Source organism: Mastacembelus armatus, chromosome 5 (genome assembly GCF_900324485.2).
Source record: "Mastacembelus armatus chromosome 5, fMasArm1.2, whole genome shotgun sequence".
Classification (NCBI taxonomy): domain Eukaryota; kingdom Metazoa; phylum Chordata; class Actinopteri; order Synbranchiformes; family Mastacembelidae; genus Mastacembelus; species Mastacembelus armatus.
In genome coordinates, this window is record NC_046637.1 from 10103260 (window position 1) to 10121509 (window position 18250).

An 18250-nucleotide genomic window follows, 5' to 3' on the forward strand; every position below is an offset into this window, starting at 1 on the left:
CCATGGCAACACTTAGTCTTCCACAAGCTGACCACATGCACGCACTTGCACCATACAGTATGTGTGTACGCAACTGCACACACATACTGAGCAGGCACATGCACAGATTTGAGCAGATATCACACTCACACCTAACCTACAATAAAAGGCTCTACTGTTGGCTACTGATAAACACACTCCAGCTCTGAGAGCCAGAGAAATCGCTCCTCTGACATCGTCTCTGCTAGTCACTACATAAATTGATTGTTTTTTCCAATTGATCAGCAATGGTTTTTATAACCCAGTGATTGTTTTTCAAGCAAAAATGATAAATATACTCTGGGTCCAGCGTTTCAAAAGCAAAGAGTCAATGTTTTTGTTTCCTGATTTAATAACTTTGAGTTTTGGGCTTTAATGAAAGAACAAGCTTCTAATTTCTCAAACTAAATAATCACTTAATGCAGAAAATATTCTGCCCTAGAACACAAAGCACTAATGCCCAGCACTACATTTTACATCACACATACGCTTTCTTTGAAAACACATCGCATGCTGTCTTTATCGTTCACAGTGCATATAGCCATGTAGAGATGTGGATACTAAGATGTTTACTGAGCCAGAGAAAAACACAGTCCCAAATGCACAATTACAGATTGAGGTTTGAGCTGCATGCCTGAAATAAGAACGTCTAAATGTGATTCCATCTATTTCATCTCCCACACAGAGCAACCCTTTCACCGGCTAGCTGGTTAATTATCACTAGCAACTATTTCAAGCCGTGCATTTGTCACATTGCACTCATGAAAAGAAAGTGTCATTCAATGAAATGTTTCTCCGAACAAACAGTAATGACTGTTCCTTGAATGAGCCCAATAGAAGACTCAAGTTCAAGGATTTAAGGATTGTTGATTGTTGATTTTTACTTTCAGTATGAGAAAACAGCTATACAGATGGTAGAAAAACATTATAGAGATTGATGATGATGCATAGGTGATAATAATATCAAAGTTGAAATAATGATAGTTAGATAGAAGAGGCACAAATTCATCACTATTGCTGAAAATTTTGGTCCATATATTGATGTGAACTCATCCAACAATCTCTTCTTCTGGCTCTCCCCAGCCCCCAGATAAGGAAGGCGGTCTGCCGAAGCAGGTGGGCAACAAGACGGAGTGTGGCCTGCTGGGATTAGTGTTGGACCTGAAGCGGGATTACCAGCCAATAAGAAACCAGATCCCAGAGGAGAAGCTTTACAAAGTCTACACCTTCAACTCTGTCAGGAAGTCCATGAGCACTGTCATCAAATTGCCTGATGGGAGCTTCCGCATGTACAGCAAAGGAGCCTCTGAGATTGTCCTCAAAAAGTGAGTCTGATTTTGTGATTAAAATAAGATCATTCTGATAATAATGTAGTTTGTTTAACAGGCATATGATATAATCAGGGCATTATAGTGGTTAGCAATGTTGGCTCACAGCAAAAGGGTACCGGTTTCAAATCCTGTTTGATCCTGGTGTCTTTCTGTGTGGACTTTGCATGTTCCCCCCATATCTGTGGGTTTTCTCTAGATACTCTGGTTTCCTCCCACAGTCCAAAGACATAGAGGTTGGGGTTAGGCTAAGTGGTGACTCTAAATTTTCTGTAGGTGTGAATGTAAATGTGAGTGTTTCTCTGGGGCTGAGTTTCAGCCCTGTGATAGACTGAAGATCTGTCCAGGGTGTACCCCGCCTCTCACCCAATGTCCGCTGGGATTGGTTCCAGCCTCACCCCCGCCACCCTAAATTACTATATCAAAGCCATTTAGTATATCCAAGCCATATTTATGCAAGAGCATAACCTGTTGGATATTCTCAACACTAACCATAACCCTAACCCCCTAATCCTAACCTTCAAGGTGGAGAAAATGGGCTGAGTGTTCACTTAGAAGGTCTCACACCTGAGACATAAAAATAATAGTACAGGAATATACGGCTAACTGAGAAAAACATGACAAGATGTTGTGAATGAATTATATTTAAATCGAACATTTATAATAAGACAGTGACAGCATGTTGGCACTGCATGGAGATTTCTTGACTACTACACTTTGTGTTTGATTAAACACATTTAATATTAATACACATGAACCTACTAATTACTTAATTTGAGGGTAATTTTAAGGTAAAATATACATTTTTGTCCAAACTGATAAAGGTCCTGAAATGACACTTGCAACAATTACTCTTTGTTCTGCATTTTTAATTGATATACTTTTCAGTAGCTGTATTCAGCTGTATACCAGCACACCTATTTGTTTTCCATTTCAATGTTCATCTATTCTGCTAATGAGAAATCTACGTACTGTAGCTCACATTAACATCTTTTGGCTGCAGTAATAAGGTGGCAGCAGCACTCTCATGTTCTGGGTTCACCAGGTACACATGAGCCTTTTGACCACAGCGTGAAAGGTCACGCATCCGTAAACGCTTACATGTGTTGACACTGTGGTGGCAATGAACTTGAATGCATTCTCCCCCATGCTTGGAAAAGTGATATTAGAAAAGAAATTTTCTTTTTTTTTTAATAGCATTTAATGCCCAGGGAGATTGCAGTATGTTGTTGTGTATTACAAAATCAGTTGTAAATAGCTGATAAAACAGTTTCACTAGAGTTCATTTTGTTGTTGTTTTGGGGCTTTTGGTCATATCACATAATCCTTATTTGCTAATAGTTTGGCAATTATTACTTATTATTTAATATTAATATTTATTTACACAAAATTGTGATCCAGAGTCCAGAATTTGTGTTTTGTGATTTTCAGTTTGGGTCAAACTGGCATAGCACAGAAAACACTGATTCCCATCTCTCTGCAACCCATCTTTAACTGCAGATGCAGCCATATTCTGAGCGAAGTGGGTGAAGCAAGGGTTTTCCGTCCACGGGACAAGGACGAGATGGTGAAGAAGGTGATTGAGCCCATGGCGTGTGATGGCCTGAGAACCATCTGTGTGGCATACCGTGACTTCTCCAGCAATCCTGAGCCTAATTGGGAAGATGAGAACAACATCCTCAGTGACCTCACGGCCATCTGTGTCGTCGGGATAGAGGACCCTGTCAGGCCAGAGGTAGGAGAGTGTGAGCTATTTTGGTGATACACTGAGAGAAGTGGATGTTGAGCAAATAGTCTGCTTTACCAGCTATCAGCAGCTTTGTCACATGTGTGTCCTGGCCACAACGTTGAAGCAGTGCCTCTTGCTATTTTTTTTTAGATACAGTATGGCATTTTTTAATATCTTCGACCTTGTCTACCTTGTGACTATCTCTTCGGTGCTACCTGTGTAGGCTGCTGTAACAATGTAATCTCCCTCAGGAATTATGAGCTATCTGTTCTACACGTACAGTTGTCATAGCTATTTTTGTGTCGGTACTCGGTACTTTTCTGCATACAGCTGTGCAAAATCTGACACAGCTGATCAAGAGACACCCTAGAAATGATAGTCAGTCAGTCACATAGTGTATGTCAACACCATGTGCAAAAAAAAAAAAAAGACAGAAGAAACAGCTTTGGGTTAATGTTAGGGTTACTAAGGTTCTGTAATGTACACTGTCCAGCCCGATCACATGTGTATTCCTTGTCCAATGCTGAGAAATGATGGTGGAAGCCAGTGTAAAGCTTGGAAACAGCATATGTTTTCATATGGACTCATAGGTTTTGTTTAAGGGCATAAAAGATGTCCTGTTGCTAAAGGACAATGTACAGTTGTCCAATATTACATAAAGAATTCTGGGTCATAGAATAGGTATAGAGACAGCTTATAGGAACATTGTAGTTAAAAAGAATATTTTCTTGCTTATTAATTAAGTGTATTAATGACATGTTTTCATAGGGTGACAGATTTATGGAAATAAGTAAACATGAACAAAAATGAATTCAGAGAAGGCATGAGGCTGGAAGAAGAGTGCACTTCAGCTTTTTTATTACAGTTCGGTTTGATAGAAGTATTTTTAAAAGGGGAGTAATGTAGACCCCTAATTATGCAAGCTTCTTGAAAAATTCTGTATGTGATTTTGGAGATTTATTTATTTATTATTTACTTCTACCCCTGTGCTGTTTCCCTGATGTTTTCTTGGATTTCAAAGCCTGCGGTTGTTATTAAGCTTCTGTTCTTGTCCAGGCACATTTCTATGGATTTCAGTTACACCAGACTTGCTCCTTTCTTCAGTCGCATAAAACCACTTTTATTAACATCAGATGGAACTGAAATATTTGAGTATGATGTTATTTGAGTGAGGAATGCTCACTCTTTTATGGTCAGCCATTTATTACTTGTTCTTTTCTGTTGATTTGCTTGAGGAAGCACAATATTTCTGTATTGATTACGATGTCAGATCTAAGCACGTGGAGCAGAGAGAGTGAATAAAGCTGCAGGACCCTGGTGACAGCAGCGGCCCGTACAATGAGCTGACAGAAAGGGATCGCATGTCATTTCAAAGGCTTGACATTAGGGTGTGTGTGATCAGTTGCTTCACTGATGAGTGCTTCACAAAATGATTATTGATTCATGAAATGCACACTTCAGACTGGGACAGAAAGCTTTAACCTGCTAGGGATATCTGACTGCTCAGTTTTCATGCATTGCTAGTATTTTTAACAGGCGTATGTATCTGCTGAAATCTTGAAACAATTTATTGATTGCAGCATTTTTAGTAACTTTTGGTTGCATCTTCCCTTGTCTCATTTCATATTTATTGCTGAAGGCAAAACAATGAAGTGAATGATGCACTAGGTTATTTATCAGCAAATTATTTATTCGTGCTGGAAAGCTTTTGGTTAAAGGAAAGCAGGGTTGTAGTAGGGATAAAAAAAGCGTCTGTATACAATAGGAAAACTGACCTGAGTTGATGCAGGTGCTAGTAAGCAGGAAACTAACTTACTACTACATTATTTAACTGCCTTCTTTCATCATTTTTTCCAGCCCCCTCCTCACACTAACAAGGTCAACCTCTCCCTATCACATTTTCTCCTTTCCATCACTTCCTATATTGCAAGGTTTCAAGTTTACCTTTCTCGAACTCGATCTTTCTTCGTCTCTCTCACATTTTTCATCTCAATCCGAGTTATGTAAGCATCTCAACCGACCTGGAAAAAAAAAAATCTGGAGAGAAAAAGCCAAAAGGGAAACTATCATACTCAAAATGAATAAGCAAACAATCTTTTAAAGAACCAGAAGCGGTAAAGAGAATCCAGTGTCATATCAAAATGTTATTTAAAGTTAACACTTTTTAAAGCAAACTGCAGAGTTATTCTAACAAAACTGAAAGGTAACTTCCAAATAGCAAGAAATGTGCTGGAAAAAAATGACAAATATTACATAATACACATGCAATAAAGGCAGTTTCTGCGGATACTATGACAGCTATTCTGTAATATTTGAGACTTTAGATATCAGTATGTTCCCTTAAATTGCTAGTTCCCCTTTCTTTCACCAAAGAAGTCTCTTAATATCTGATATTTTTCAGTAACCGATGTGAACAAGTAGTGCATTATTGCATTCCAGTAACATCTCTCCAGGCCTTTTGGTAAGACTGGCTAATACTGGAACTGTGGTGACTTTCCCCTCTGCTAAAAAGGTCACACAGAGTGATAAACATGTTTTTGGTTTGTTTATTAGTCTCTAATTTCTTCCTCCAGAATGTGATGTTCTTTTAATAACTGACTGCTCTGCAGGCTTGCCCCCAGAGAAACAGGACAGAAGAGAGGAGGGAACGAAAGAGAAAAAAGGAAAAGATCAAGACACCCAGCGAGTTTAAAAGATAGACAGGTTCAAAATCAGATTCATGCCAGAGAGATGACGAATTGTAGGGGAAGGAAGGCAGGTAAGGAGAGAAACAGAGAAAAACGAGAACGTAACCAGACCCATATGAGAGGCTTGTTTTTCAGTCTCAACTACTAGCCTCCTAACCTTTTACTCTGGCGGGTCAGATTGTATTTTTAATAAGCATCCACTCTTCTCCTCTCCTCTTCTCTCCACCTCCTCTTTCGGGTGACCAGTCAGCTGCAACAGTGGAAATTTAAAGGAAGTGGAGAGTAAAACAGACAGCAGGCATGACATATAGGCAGACGGGAACTTGATATCTTGATAACAATGGTTAGGTCGGAGCAGAGACAGCAGAGCTTAATAACTTGCCACAGTATTTACAGTATGAGCTTCTTTACCTTGTCAGATCCTGCTGTTCATACATTACTGATGAATTAATTTGGTTTGTGCATTTTTTTTATTCCATCTGTCAGTTTACTGTAATACAGAACTAACTCAGCATATGTATGGATAGTGATGCTAATAAACTTCTTAGTGCACATTTGTGAATAATATTATTGTCATTTGAACCTTCTTGACCTTTTTGTCAGTTGGAAATTAAAGACATTTTATTTTTGTGTAAGAGATCAAATAAAAAGCTATTTTAATGTTTTAGATAGTAGGTTTTATTATTTAGTCTTGTATTGCAAATTTTCACCTATGGCTGCTGTTGAGGAGGTTCACAGTTTTGCTTTAACACTATAAAGTATGTATTTACAAAAAGGATGAAGTCATATCTGCTTCCATTTGTTTAATCTCAAGCTTTTTCTTATGGCTTTACTTATGGCTAAATCTTTTGCATGTACATGAATGGACAGTTTCATGTGCAGCACAGTATGTGTATGCATTGTTATGATGCATACACATACTGTACAGATGATTTATCTGGTCTCCCATCCTATCCTGTACTTTGTACTGTAAGCATAAACATGCTTCTTTGTGTATATGTAACAAGTGTTTGTGCATGTGAAGTGGAAAGTGTGCACATTCCAGCCATATACAGTATGTGCACATCGATGAGAGTTGCTGTTACTGTATGTGCTTGTTTGTTTTTGTGTGGGTTTGGAGAGCAGTGCTTGCCCACACTGACCTTTGTCGGGTAGAAGGTGTGATCTGAATTAATGCTCTGCTTTCGCTAGCTGGTTCTACCACAGATCGGCCTCGACGCAGTTATATCTCCCTGTTAATCTACTACACTGCTGTCTGAAGGGAAGAGAGCGCAGATATAAAGTATAATGAACCTACATTTTTTCTATATGTGTACAGTATATGTGTGTGTCAAGACCGGATAGTATGTGCCTGTGATAAGCGGATCACATAACTACATTTACATGGAAGCGCTTGCTCAAGGTGACGAAGACAACTATCGTTATTGTCCAGTTCTGGTGTCTGGTGAAAAAAATGGAGCATTTTGCAGCTAAAGAGCCGCACATTAACCTTAAGAGTTAGTGAAGACCACAAAACCACAAATAAAACTCTATACTGTATCTGCTTGGTGTGGAGATAAGATATGATATAATAAATTTCACTAATCCCCAAAGGGAAATAAACAGGGTGTGTTTAAAGTGTTTAAGTGCTTAAAATTTGCTATATGCAATTCAGAAATGCTAGTACTGTATGTCGGTGTAATCATAGCTTGTTTGTTCTGTCCGCAAGTGTCCAAAAATGTATGTTGTTCACTTTTTAGGTGCCTGATGCCATCCAGAAGTGCCAGCGTGCAGGTATCACTGTGCGCATGGTGACAGGAGACAATATAAACACAGCCCGGGCCATAGCCATCAAGTGTGGTATCATCCACCCTGGAGAGGACTTTCTCTGCATTGACGGCAAGGAGTTCAACAGGAGGATCCGTAACGAGAAAGGAGAGGTACAGTAACTGCTGTCAGAGTTAGACTGAGGCAGAGCGTGACAGACACAGAAGGAGGAGACAGGAGAAAAGAAATGAGAAAGAGAAAAAAAACCTAAACTGCAACCACTTGTCCTTCTTTTTCCATTTGTTTATTGGTGTGCTTGTGTGTGGGTGGACACGTGTGCTTGTCCAGGTGGAGCAGGAGCGTATTGACAAGGTTTGGCCTAAACTCCGAGTTCTAGCCAGATCCTCCCCAACCGATAAACACACACTTGTCAAAGGTGAACTGGGAGCACTATTTCATATTCTGATTTAGTGCCAAACACACTTTCTTTTTTTAACCATTAAATGTTTGCAAAAGCGATACAAAACTGATATAATTATGATCAAGTCTGTCATACATACAGCACATACAAACATCACATTTATTGTGTTGCCTTTTCTCATTTCAAATTCTGTATTCAGTGTATATGCATTGTTGTATGTGTGTCTGTGTTTTTGACAGGAATTATTGACAGCACAATGGCAGACCAGAGGCAGGTGGTGGCTGTGACAGGAGATGGGACCAATGATGGACCTGCTCTGAAGAAAGCTGATGTCGGCTTCGCCATGGTAAACAGCTCCTCTTTTGTTTATTTCTGCTGTGTATTTTTCTTTCTCGATTGCTTTCTTATGAGCCTGAGCTCAGTCAACATCTGCAGATGTCTTCTTCACCACAGAAATATTTATGGGTTTCTTCACAAGCACTCTGCCTCTGGCTGTGTAGATTAGGAGCTCCCCCTAGTGGATTTCTGAGCTCATAATAGTTTCCCTGCAGTCGATTACTTGCAACTTTATGAAGATTTAAATGTAATTTAAGACTATCAGCTTATAAATGTAGACATTGCTACAATATTTTCTCTGTGGGACATATGGGTCCTGGAATTGTTGATGGTTGGGCAAGGTTTCTTTTCTTTGTTTCAAGAGGTTTGATCAAGTTTACATTTGTACAGCTGCTACTGCCTAAAGTGGCAGAAGCACTTGAACTTTTAGCTATTTTGACTTAAGCACACTTTGAATGCATAGAAATCATTGCATGTGATGTTACAAATGACTCTGTGTCCTGTGTGGTTGAAGCTAATTGGTTATTGTTTCAATAAATGTAACAGCAGCTAGATGCGGTAGAAGTGATAGCAGAACTGATTATGACAGATTTTTGACTTTTTGTTTATTCCATTGTGGAGTAATACACTATAGTGACATAGGTGATAAGCATTAAGGAATCATCCTAACTGCGTAGCACTGTTAGGGAACCATGTTTTCCTTCTGACTGCACCTTGTCTGTGTTCTTCCAGGGTATTGCTGGTACTGATGTGGCCAAGGAGGCGTCGGATATCATTCTGACCGACGATAACTTCAGCAGCATTGTCAAAGCAGTGATGTGGGGCCGAAACGTCTATGACAGCATCTCCAAATTTCTTCAGTTCCAGCTGACTGTCAATGTTGTGGCCGTCATAGTGGCATTCACCGGCGCTTGCATCACACAGGTGTGCGAGTGTGTGGACATATGATTGTATCTACATGTTGGGATGGGGGAGATGAACAACTTTACATTAACAATTATGCAACATCACATTCCTGTAGGTGAATATGTAAACACTATGGCAAGTCATGGAAGCGCATAATCACAAATACATATGGATGCTTTAGCTAATGTTTGATATTTCCTAAGATAATGTGATGTTTTATTTCAATCAGCAAGTAATAGTAATAGTATTGTATCAGAAAGTAAAAAAGTAAAATTAAATTGATTTTGCTAAAAATCTACACAGGTGCAAGTAAAGAGATCCTCTACTCATAAGCCTTCTGAGCAATTGTGTAACCAGGGAAAGAACAGTGTCTTAAAACAATGTAATTATTAGAATTTTTTTTTTTTTTTATTTATAAACCATCAACATATTCATCTGTGAAATTTCCCAGGGCTAGACTCTCTTTCTGGTCTGCAGTACAAGCAGTCTTTGTGTGTTGTGTTGCACATGTTTTTGCTGACAGAGCCACAGAGGTCCTTTTGCTAACAGAAGCAGTGTGATATATTTAGGGACATATTTTCATGCATCACAATTATCCACATGACCAAAGGATCAGGCTTCACTTCCCTGCATATTTTTGAAGTTTTTCCAGTGGCTCATATAAATCAAAAGCTGACCTCTGCAAGAACTTCACCACCTGATACTACATTGGGTTGTATTAGCATAGCTGTTTTAGGGCTGTTTTATTAGTTACTTTCTACCCCAGATTGTGTTGAAGTCACTGGTTCTTAATTGCAATTTCCACTGCATTTCCCCAGGACTCTCCACTGAAGGCAGTGCAGATGTTGTGGGTGAACCTGATAATGGATACGTTTGCTTCCCTGGCTCTGGCGACAGAGCCTCCTACAGAGTCTCTGCTGAAGAGAAAGCCATATGGTCGCAACAAGCCTCTCATCTCCAGCACTATGACAAAGAACATCTTGGGACATGGAGCCTATCAGCTCATCATCATCTTCACACTTCTCTTTGTTGGTACGCACTGTAGTTTTGCTCCCCATCATACCAGTGGGGACACCATATGGGTTAAAAGTTAAGGACAAAAATAAACACACTAATTGCTGATTTTTTTTCCCCTGTAGGTGAACAGATCTTTGACATTGATAGCGGCCGTAACGCACCTCTCCACTCCCCCCCATCTGAGCACTACACCATCATCTTCAACACCTTTGTCATGATGCAGCTCTTTAATGAGATAAATGCTCGAAAAATCCACGGAGAGAGGAACGTCTTCGACGGTATATTCAGGAACCCCATCTTCTGCTCTATTGTTTTTGGCACCTTTGCTGTTCAGGTAAGCTGATGCAAAGTCTGTGATTGTATATCAAAGCAATTGAAAGGTAATTATTTATGAATTTATACTTTTTCTGTCTATATATTTCATGGTGTTTGAGTTTGACTTGTGCTTTGCTATGTGTAGATTGTGATTGTGCAGTTCGGAGGGAAACCATTCAGCTGTCAACCTCTGGACCTGGAGAAGTGGATGTGGTGTGTTTTCCTCGGGCTGGGAGAGCTTGTCTGGGGACAGGTAACATCCAAACTCCTTTATTTCTTTGTGTTTTTATTGTTTTCTTTACTTTCTGCCTCATTACTCTCTTCCCTTCTAGTTTAACATTAGTTTGTCACTTTTTCTTTTGACCAAATGCGCCTTCTTCTCTGTGGTTAGGTGATAGCCACCATCCCCAATAGCAGGTTGCGCTTCCTGCGGAGGGCAGGCCAGTTAACCCAGAAAGATGAGTTACCAGAAGAGGACGTAAATGAAGAAAATGAGGAGATCGACCATGCAGAGAGGGAGTTGAGGAGAGGACAGATTCTTTGGTTTAGAGGACTAAACCGCATTCAGACTCAGGTGAGAACACAAAAAAGAAAACATGTTCAGTCCCCATGCTGCAATTTTTAAAAAATTATTTAAACAGGATGATTCTATAAAAGACCCTCATATCATTACTTTATAATAACATTCATGATTTTATTTGTCCAGTTAAAGATAAATAAACCAAGTTATTAAATATTTGCCTGTAATGTTTTCTGACATGCCTTTTTGTTTTACTGCTTGTGTCATATAATCAGTTTCTAGCCAGAAGTCACACCACCTTACCCATTACCTTAGAAGGTTACCACCAAGAAGAAATAATAGACTTATCTTAGTCTTTTACCATACCAACCATAAGGTTGTTTGATTTTGAGATGACTTATTTAGGTGCATGAGGATATGGATTTCTCTCAGTGGACCCCGTGGAGGTAAATACATCTGTGGACCCATAGGAGAATGATGATCCAACTTCGGAGCTAAATACAACTGGTCACTTATCTGTTCTCACTGTGATGATGGACTCTGCAGACCGTTCTCACTGTGATATTCAAGATAGTTTTTGCTATGTGTTGGATTTTAGTGTTTAATATTCATCTCACTGATATGTCACTTCTGGTCCAGGGTGAAGCTATCCCACTATATGATGGAGGGACCTACAGAGGCAGCCAAACAGGGTTGAGAGTTGAAATACATATTTTGTTTGTTAAAATAAAGGTGTTTAATTTCAACTTTTACAGCAAAGTCTGTTAACACTGTGAAGATCCTAGTATACATTAGCTGCACTCAGTGTTACTTTTAAAGCTACAGTGTGAAAACATTTTTATAATATTTTTAGCTAGCTAGATGATTAGAACTTGCAGTAATCAAGTTGTTTCATTGATTCATTTTTTTGGGGGCAGTGTCACTGAATTGCAATATCTTCAGACTTGTTTTAATGACAATATTGACTTCATAAACAATAGAACCCATGGCTGCATCTGTAAATTCTAAAATCATACATCAACTAGCCAGATGTCAGATGTTAAAAGGATCAGATCACCCAAATTACCAAAAAGCTGATTTCACCTCTAGTAGTTTATGGCTAGATACAGTATTTTTGGTTATACTCATTTAGGTTTTAAGATATACAGTATGTATCTGGGTTTCCTACCTCTGGACACTCAGGACAAATTGAGGTTAATAGAATTCTGCTTATTGAGAAATAACACTAAAATAATTCAACAGCTACATCTCTTTCCATAAACAGTGTCTCTGTTACGCTGTGTAATCCACCAAATGCAATGCAAGCAGTCCCCCTGGGGACTTAGTAGAAAGTGGTTCTAATGATTGGGCTTTTTGATCATTCAAAATAAGCAAGACATGTTTGATGATAGAAATGTTGCTGTTCATATTTTAAAATAAAATGTAAAATTTTCAGTACTGTGGATACCTCCAATCAGTTTTCATGTGCCTCAATCATATTAGGGTGAGAGCAGATATTTGAAAAAATTAATCTAAAAACTAGACACTACTACAGATAATAGCGTGGATGTTTTTGTAATTTGGGTGAACCAAAGCTTTAAGAGAAATTTGTCATTTCACTGAGGGGACACTACATCCTGACCCTTGCTCTTCTCCCATCATGTCATGTTTGAGACACTTTGTCCTCCCTTTATCACCAAAGTCACCCTGCCAGTCAACCTGTGTTGCCATTTGGTTTGTGTCACTCTGAGCAGCCATTTGTCCTCTCCTGTCCTACTCTCCTTCCACAGATTGAAGTAGTCAACACCTTCAAGAGTGGCACCTCCTTTCAGGGGGCAGGAGCTCTGAGACGCCAATCATCCACCACCAGCCAGACCCAGGATGTAACCAATGTTTCTAGTCCTAGTCACGTGTCCTTGTCCAATGCCCTTTCCTCTCCTACAAGCACTACTGCTGCTACTGCTCCTCCCACTACTGGCCGTGAGTCAGAACTCTGTCAGTCTGCTTTTCTGCTCTCTATCCTTCAGGGATGCCATCCCATCTTGGACAAAATGTTTGTTTTCTCTATACATTCTTTGGCTTATTATTCCTAAAACAAGTTATATGGACAGTTTCCATTTAGGGGGTTGGCATCTCTGAAGATTTGTCTTCTTTCTTTGTTTTTCTTTCTTGCTTTGTGCTTTTTTTCATTTCCTCTCTTTCTTCTGTCTTTTTGCTGTTCATACTGGATTTCAAATTCATCTTGATATCTCCTCCCATGCTTGTTGTACTGTCCTCTCATTGGTGAATGTGTGTTTGTTTCCCCAGAGTGCTAGGAGCGCAGGACTAAGGGTGATACCCACGGCGTGACATTTCAGGTTGTGAGTTTGTCTCCCTCTGCTCATCCCCCATCCATCATCCCATCCCACAATTCTCCCATTTTTATGTCTTGACAGACATTAATGTGAACTAATTCCAATCAGCTCATCAAGAGACTGGGTAAACATTCAAGTATAAGTTCCATTATTGACTTATTTCATCTGTGAGTTTGCTGCAGATGAGTCAGATCACACTGAATTGACCTAAAGAAACATGTACAGGATATTTTATGTATTTTCTGCTCCCACATCATCTGCATTGACTAGAAAACATAAAGGAAGCTACGGTATGTGTGGCACTGACATCTTTATAAAAACTCCACGTCATCTGGTAAATCTTGAACCAAGTGTTCAAGTGTCAGTTTAAATGGGAACCGCAAAGGGTGCAACTAAAATCTACCCACAAGTGGGCACTGTCTCTCTATAATGCTTTTGTTCACCTTCATCTTCTTTCCCCAGTCTATCTTTCACACACACACACACACACACACACACACCCTCACACACACACACACACACACACTTTCAGGCTTTTCCTGTCTCGATTTAATCTCTATGTACCTAATGAAAATAAATTTGGTTGTGTGGAAAGGAATGGAGGGAGCAGGATTAACACCACAAAGCAGGTGCTGTACCGATAACTTCATCCCGTCTTGTCGCTTCATACTGTCAGTGCAGTTGACTGTCATGTTGCCATAGTTACAGACATAGATCCTCTGCAGTTCCAGCAACGTAAATTCAACCTCCCACCCTTTTCTGACACGCCATCAGTGTTACTTGTCGGACATCCTGTCACATGCACTCATCCAGGCAGGCCCCTCTTATATTTTTTTTTATGTGTTTATGTTTTATATACCCCACTCTAACACACTATGACAATATACACAGTTTATACAGTACTCCCATGTAATATCTTTGAGACATTTTCCACATATCATCATTCTGTGATGTCAACATGATGATGTGATACCCACTTTATATATTTTATATATACTGCAGATCTGTTTCCTGATAAAACATAAAATATATTTTTTTTAAATTTATGATTCACCAACATTCTCAACTGTAAACCTGTATAGTAGATGATACTGCACATACAGACAGTTTGATTATAAGTTTGATGACAGTTTGATTAAAATTAAACCCTGCTATAATCTGCTACTGAAAAAACAGATACACAAACACACACACACACACACCCTCACACACACGCACACACACGCACACACACACACAGTCATTTTGGGCTTATACTTGAGTGTTTACTTAGATGTGCATGGAGTTAAGAACATGCTTTGACTGTCAGACTTCTCATAGTGATACTTTTCACTTTCATGTGTTTCGTGTCAGCAGCCTGTGTGCCAGTTTTTTGTCATTTTGTCACTGTCTTGTGTTGTTGCATGTAATTTGTGTTTACCACTTGTTTACCTGTGTAAACATAATATGTTAAGCGGCTGCATTTGCTCGTTGTCTAAATGCCACTTTTTCATTTTTTTTTTTCTTGTACCTGTTGTTTTCTTTGAGTTTTACACCGCAATGCTTGTGTTGAACCAACCTCATTGTGCAGACTTGGCTCTCTCCATCGCCCGGTTTGGGACCACGCTTTACCCACTCTGTGCTATCTTTGTGTGTTTGTGTGTCTCATTTAGAGTCTGTGTGGATACTGTCCCAGACAGTGCTCTGGTACCTCCAGAAAGTTTTAAACCACCTGATTGGATCTCTCAGATCTAACCTCCTTCCTCCTTACTGACCTCGTCCACCAGATTTCTTCCAACTTGCATGTGATATTCTCCTTTAATTTTTTCTGTGAGCATTCCATTTATTAACGTGGCTTGTTTCTAGGTATACAGCACATTGGACTAAAGCGTATACTTACAACGAGCATTTGTGTTGCTTGGGTCTTTATTTTTCTTGAAATGTATGATTTTATTGTGTTTTTTATGATTGTGTTCCTCACAGTTTTCCTTAGTGCACGTCAAAATTGAGTGACTTGTGAACTGTAGTCATCTTGTGAAAGCAGAATACAGACTGCAGTTGCCTTCTCTCTTGCTGCTCTTTTACCTTCTGCCATTCCTCTACCTCTTTATCCTCAAATGAGAGGTTCCCTCCTTCCCTTCTCTCTTCTCTCCTCCTCTCTTTTATCCAGAGGGTCCCTCCAACCCCTTTGTTTCATTTCTGGTGCCATTTCTCATCAGTTTTCTTCTCTTTCCTCCCTTTTTACAACAGATCCGGGTTGTGAATGCATTCCGTAGCTCCCTCTATGAAGGCCTGGAAAAACCAGACTCCAGAACATCCATCCACAACTTTATGACACACCCTGAGTTTAGAATAGAAGACTCCACGCCCAACATCCCCCTTATCGATGACACGGACGATGATTCTGCACGTAGGAGGAGGAAGTACTCCAGCCAGCCCTCGTCCCCTAACAAGAACAACAACGCCATTGACAGTGGCATCAATCTCACCATCGACACCAGTAAATCAGCTGCCTCCTCCAGCCCCGCTAGCCCTCTGCACAGCTTGGAGACCAGCCTCTAACCTTGATCCTAACCTCAGTGCTAACCTCTAACATCGGTCCCTTGCAGTCTGGGGGGGGGGGGGTTCCAGTTCCTCCAGACCTTTAACTGCAACCATGCACCTTGTCATTTTCAATCCAGCTCAATTCTCATCTTCCACTCCCTCAAACCCCCAGTTTATCACATTCACAGGACAGGTCCTGTGTCAAAATATCCATCTTTCCCCCGACCCCCACCCCCACTTTGAGCTCTTAAAGCTCTCCACTCATCTCTAAATGGAGAAAATCTAAAGTGGTACGACAAGGTGAATAGAAAAACAAACTAACATACAATCAAAAAAGCGCAACAAAGCCACAAAACCTACACAGCCATCCTGCTTTTGTGGTTGTATGTGTAAGGTGGCGGTAGTGGTGGTGTGTATGACTATAGGCATGTTATCATGCATTGTCTAAGCGTGCCACTGACTGCACATATGTATGAACTGTGTCTTCAGTGGCACCGGGAGGACGATGAGGAGGGAGACATTGATGAGGAGTAAAATCCACAGAACAGGACAGACTTTAAAACTCACCTTACACTCCCTTTCCTCAACATTAACATTGTCAATACTGATAATAGTTTAAATTAAATTGAAAAACATTATTATTCTGATTATTATTGTTATTATTATTGTTGCTCCTGCATGAATGTACATTACCCAAGTTTTATTTAAAAGGGTTTTAATTTTATTGGAGTTCTTTCGTTCTGATGGGCTAGACCTCACAACAGACTACTATTTCAAAGACAGATTCTCTGAGTTCCTGGCCTGCAAAGTTCCCTCTTCTGTGTGGCATGAACATATACCCGACTGTAAAAATGAATTTCATCCATAAACAGAAATGTGTAACGAGGTGGTAGGGCTCAACTTGCACAGTAGTTTTGCACCTGTCGGAAAAGAGGAACGCAAAATAATGATGATGATAATAGCATTTATGGGATATATTCTATAAATATAAATACTTATAAATATATTTAGAGAGAGTTTATCTTTGTTTGTTGGCATGTTGCCTTGTTCCTGCTTCAATGGCTCAAAATACTTTGACTTATTTATGTCTTAAAGAGAATGTAATTTGTTTACAACCTCGTAGAGATAAACGTCCTGGTTTCTACAAGGAGAGAGGTGGAGCTGAAGCTCAGAAGGACCAGACCTGTGTGGGTTTGTTATTACTGAAAAACCATGTGCTGGTATTTGCCTGCTATCTTGTCAAATATTGTAGATATTTTTAGAGGATTAATGAGCAAAAAGAAACCAAAATATAACGGGATACGTAGTAAATGTGGAATCTTAGTATTACTCTGTATGATTGTTGGGATCAAGTTGGAGTGGCTTGCCTTTGGCTTTTCTAGACAGAGGCCTCCTTTTTTTGACAGAGGGGGAATATTTCATTTTTTTCCACTTCTACTACTACTACTACTACTACTTCTCTCTCTCTTTTTATTTTTTATTGTGTTTTATTTTATGTGCTTCACCGCTGGCCTGGGGTCAGGGCTCAAGTCAAAGGCTGATATCAGGATCTCTACACTGAACTTTCCTCTAGATAAACCTGTCTGTTCAGAGGACTTGATGTTTTAAATATATGTGTGACCATCAAACGGTTGCAGTCAAGTCATATTAGAAATTTGCAGTTATATTTGGCTTATCTGTGCAGCATGGAAATCAGACTAACTTTTCTGTTTGTTTTTGTCAAAAACTTTGAAGATATTGTGCTTTTTATTTTTTATTTAATTTTGATTTACTCTTCAGTTCAAAAGGGTTTCTTTCCTCTAGCAGAGAGACACACGCAGCCCCATTAAGCTGTTGGCATTTTTAATCTCAAAAAAAAGAAAAACTAAACAAAAAACAAAACAAAACAAAAAAAAAAGCAAATTACAACAAAAACGGAATGTTGCTTTGACTCTTTTTCTATATATAAAAAAAAATGACGATCCTTTTCTGCACTATCTGGTTATGAATGAAAACTTCTGTGGTGTAATTCTAGATGTGCTTTTGTGTGTTTTAACCAAGCTTGTCTTCCTGCCGTCACAGAATATACGATACTCTAGCATCTCAACTGTACTCACTAGTTGTAAACTATTTATTGTGCTTTGACCAATCAGACATTACCAGAGAGAAGTTACATACAAGAAGGCACATTTACCCAGTCTTATTGCACTCCGAAGGACAAGGCCACTTAACTAGCCTCTACTATTGTTATTTCTATTACTAACCGAAGTCATTGGCAAGCATGACGTGATAGGCTCATTATGCAACTTGAAAAAAAAATTAACAAGTTTTCTACTTAAAAATCAATCCTATACAGTCCTACAATATATACAATCATTTATCTGAGCATTTC

General features: G+C 39.4%; 1 protein-coding gene across 4 annotated transcripts in view; it reads left to right on the forward strand.

The window, feature by feature from the left end:
* Positions 1-17282, forward strand: part of atp2b2 (ATPase plasma membrane Ca2+ transporting 2) — a 60506-nt gene extending 43224 nt beyond the window's left edge. The window contains exons 12-24 of one of the 4 annotated variants that reach the window (XM_026307869.1): positions 1102-1343; positions 2847-3081; positions 7502-7681; positions 7857-7944; positions 8169-8275; positions 8998-9189; positions 9990-10203; positions 10311-10522; positions 10649-10756; positions 10895-11077; positions 12793-12885; positions 13310-13359; positions 15586-15701. In XM_026307869.1, the coding sequence (XP_026163654.1) occupies positions 1102-1343; positions 2847-3081; positions 7502-7681; positions 7857-7944; positions 8169-8275; positions 8998-9189; positions 9990-10203; positions 10311-10522; positions 10649-10756; positions 10895-11077; positions 12793-12885; positions 13310-13351 (1896 nt within the window). In that variant the 3' untranslated portion in view covers positions 13352-13359; positions 15586-15701. Of the gene's footprint in view, positions 1-1101; positions 1344-2846; positions 3082-7501; positions 7682-7856; positions 7945-8168; positions 8276-8997; positions 9190-9989; positions 10204-10310; positions 10523-10648; positions 10757-10894; positions 11078-12792; positions 12983-13309; positions 13360-15585 lie in introns of all 4 variants that reach the window. The other 3 variants (XM_026307868.1, XM_026307871.1, XM_026307870.1) reach the window with 3 other exon arrangements.
* Positions 17283-18250: the final 968 nt, after the last annotated feature.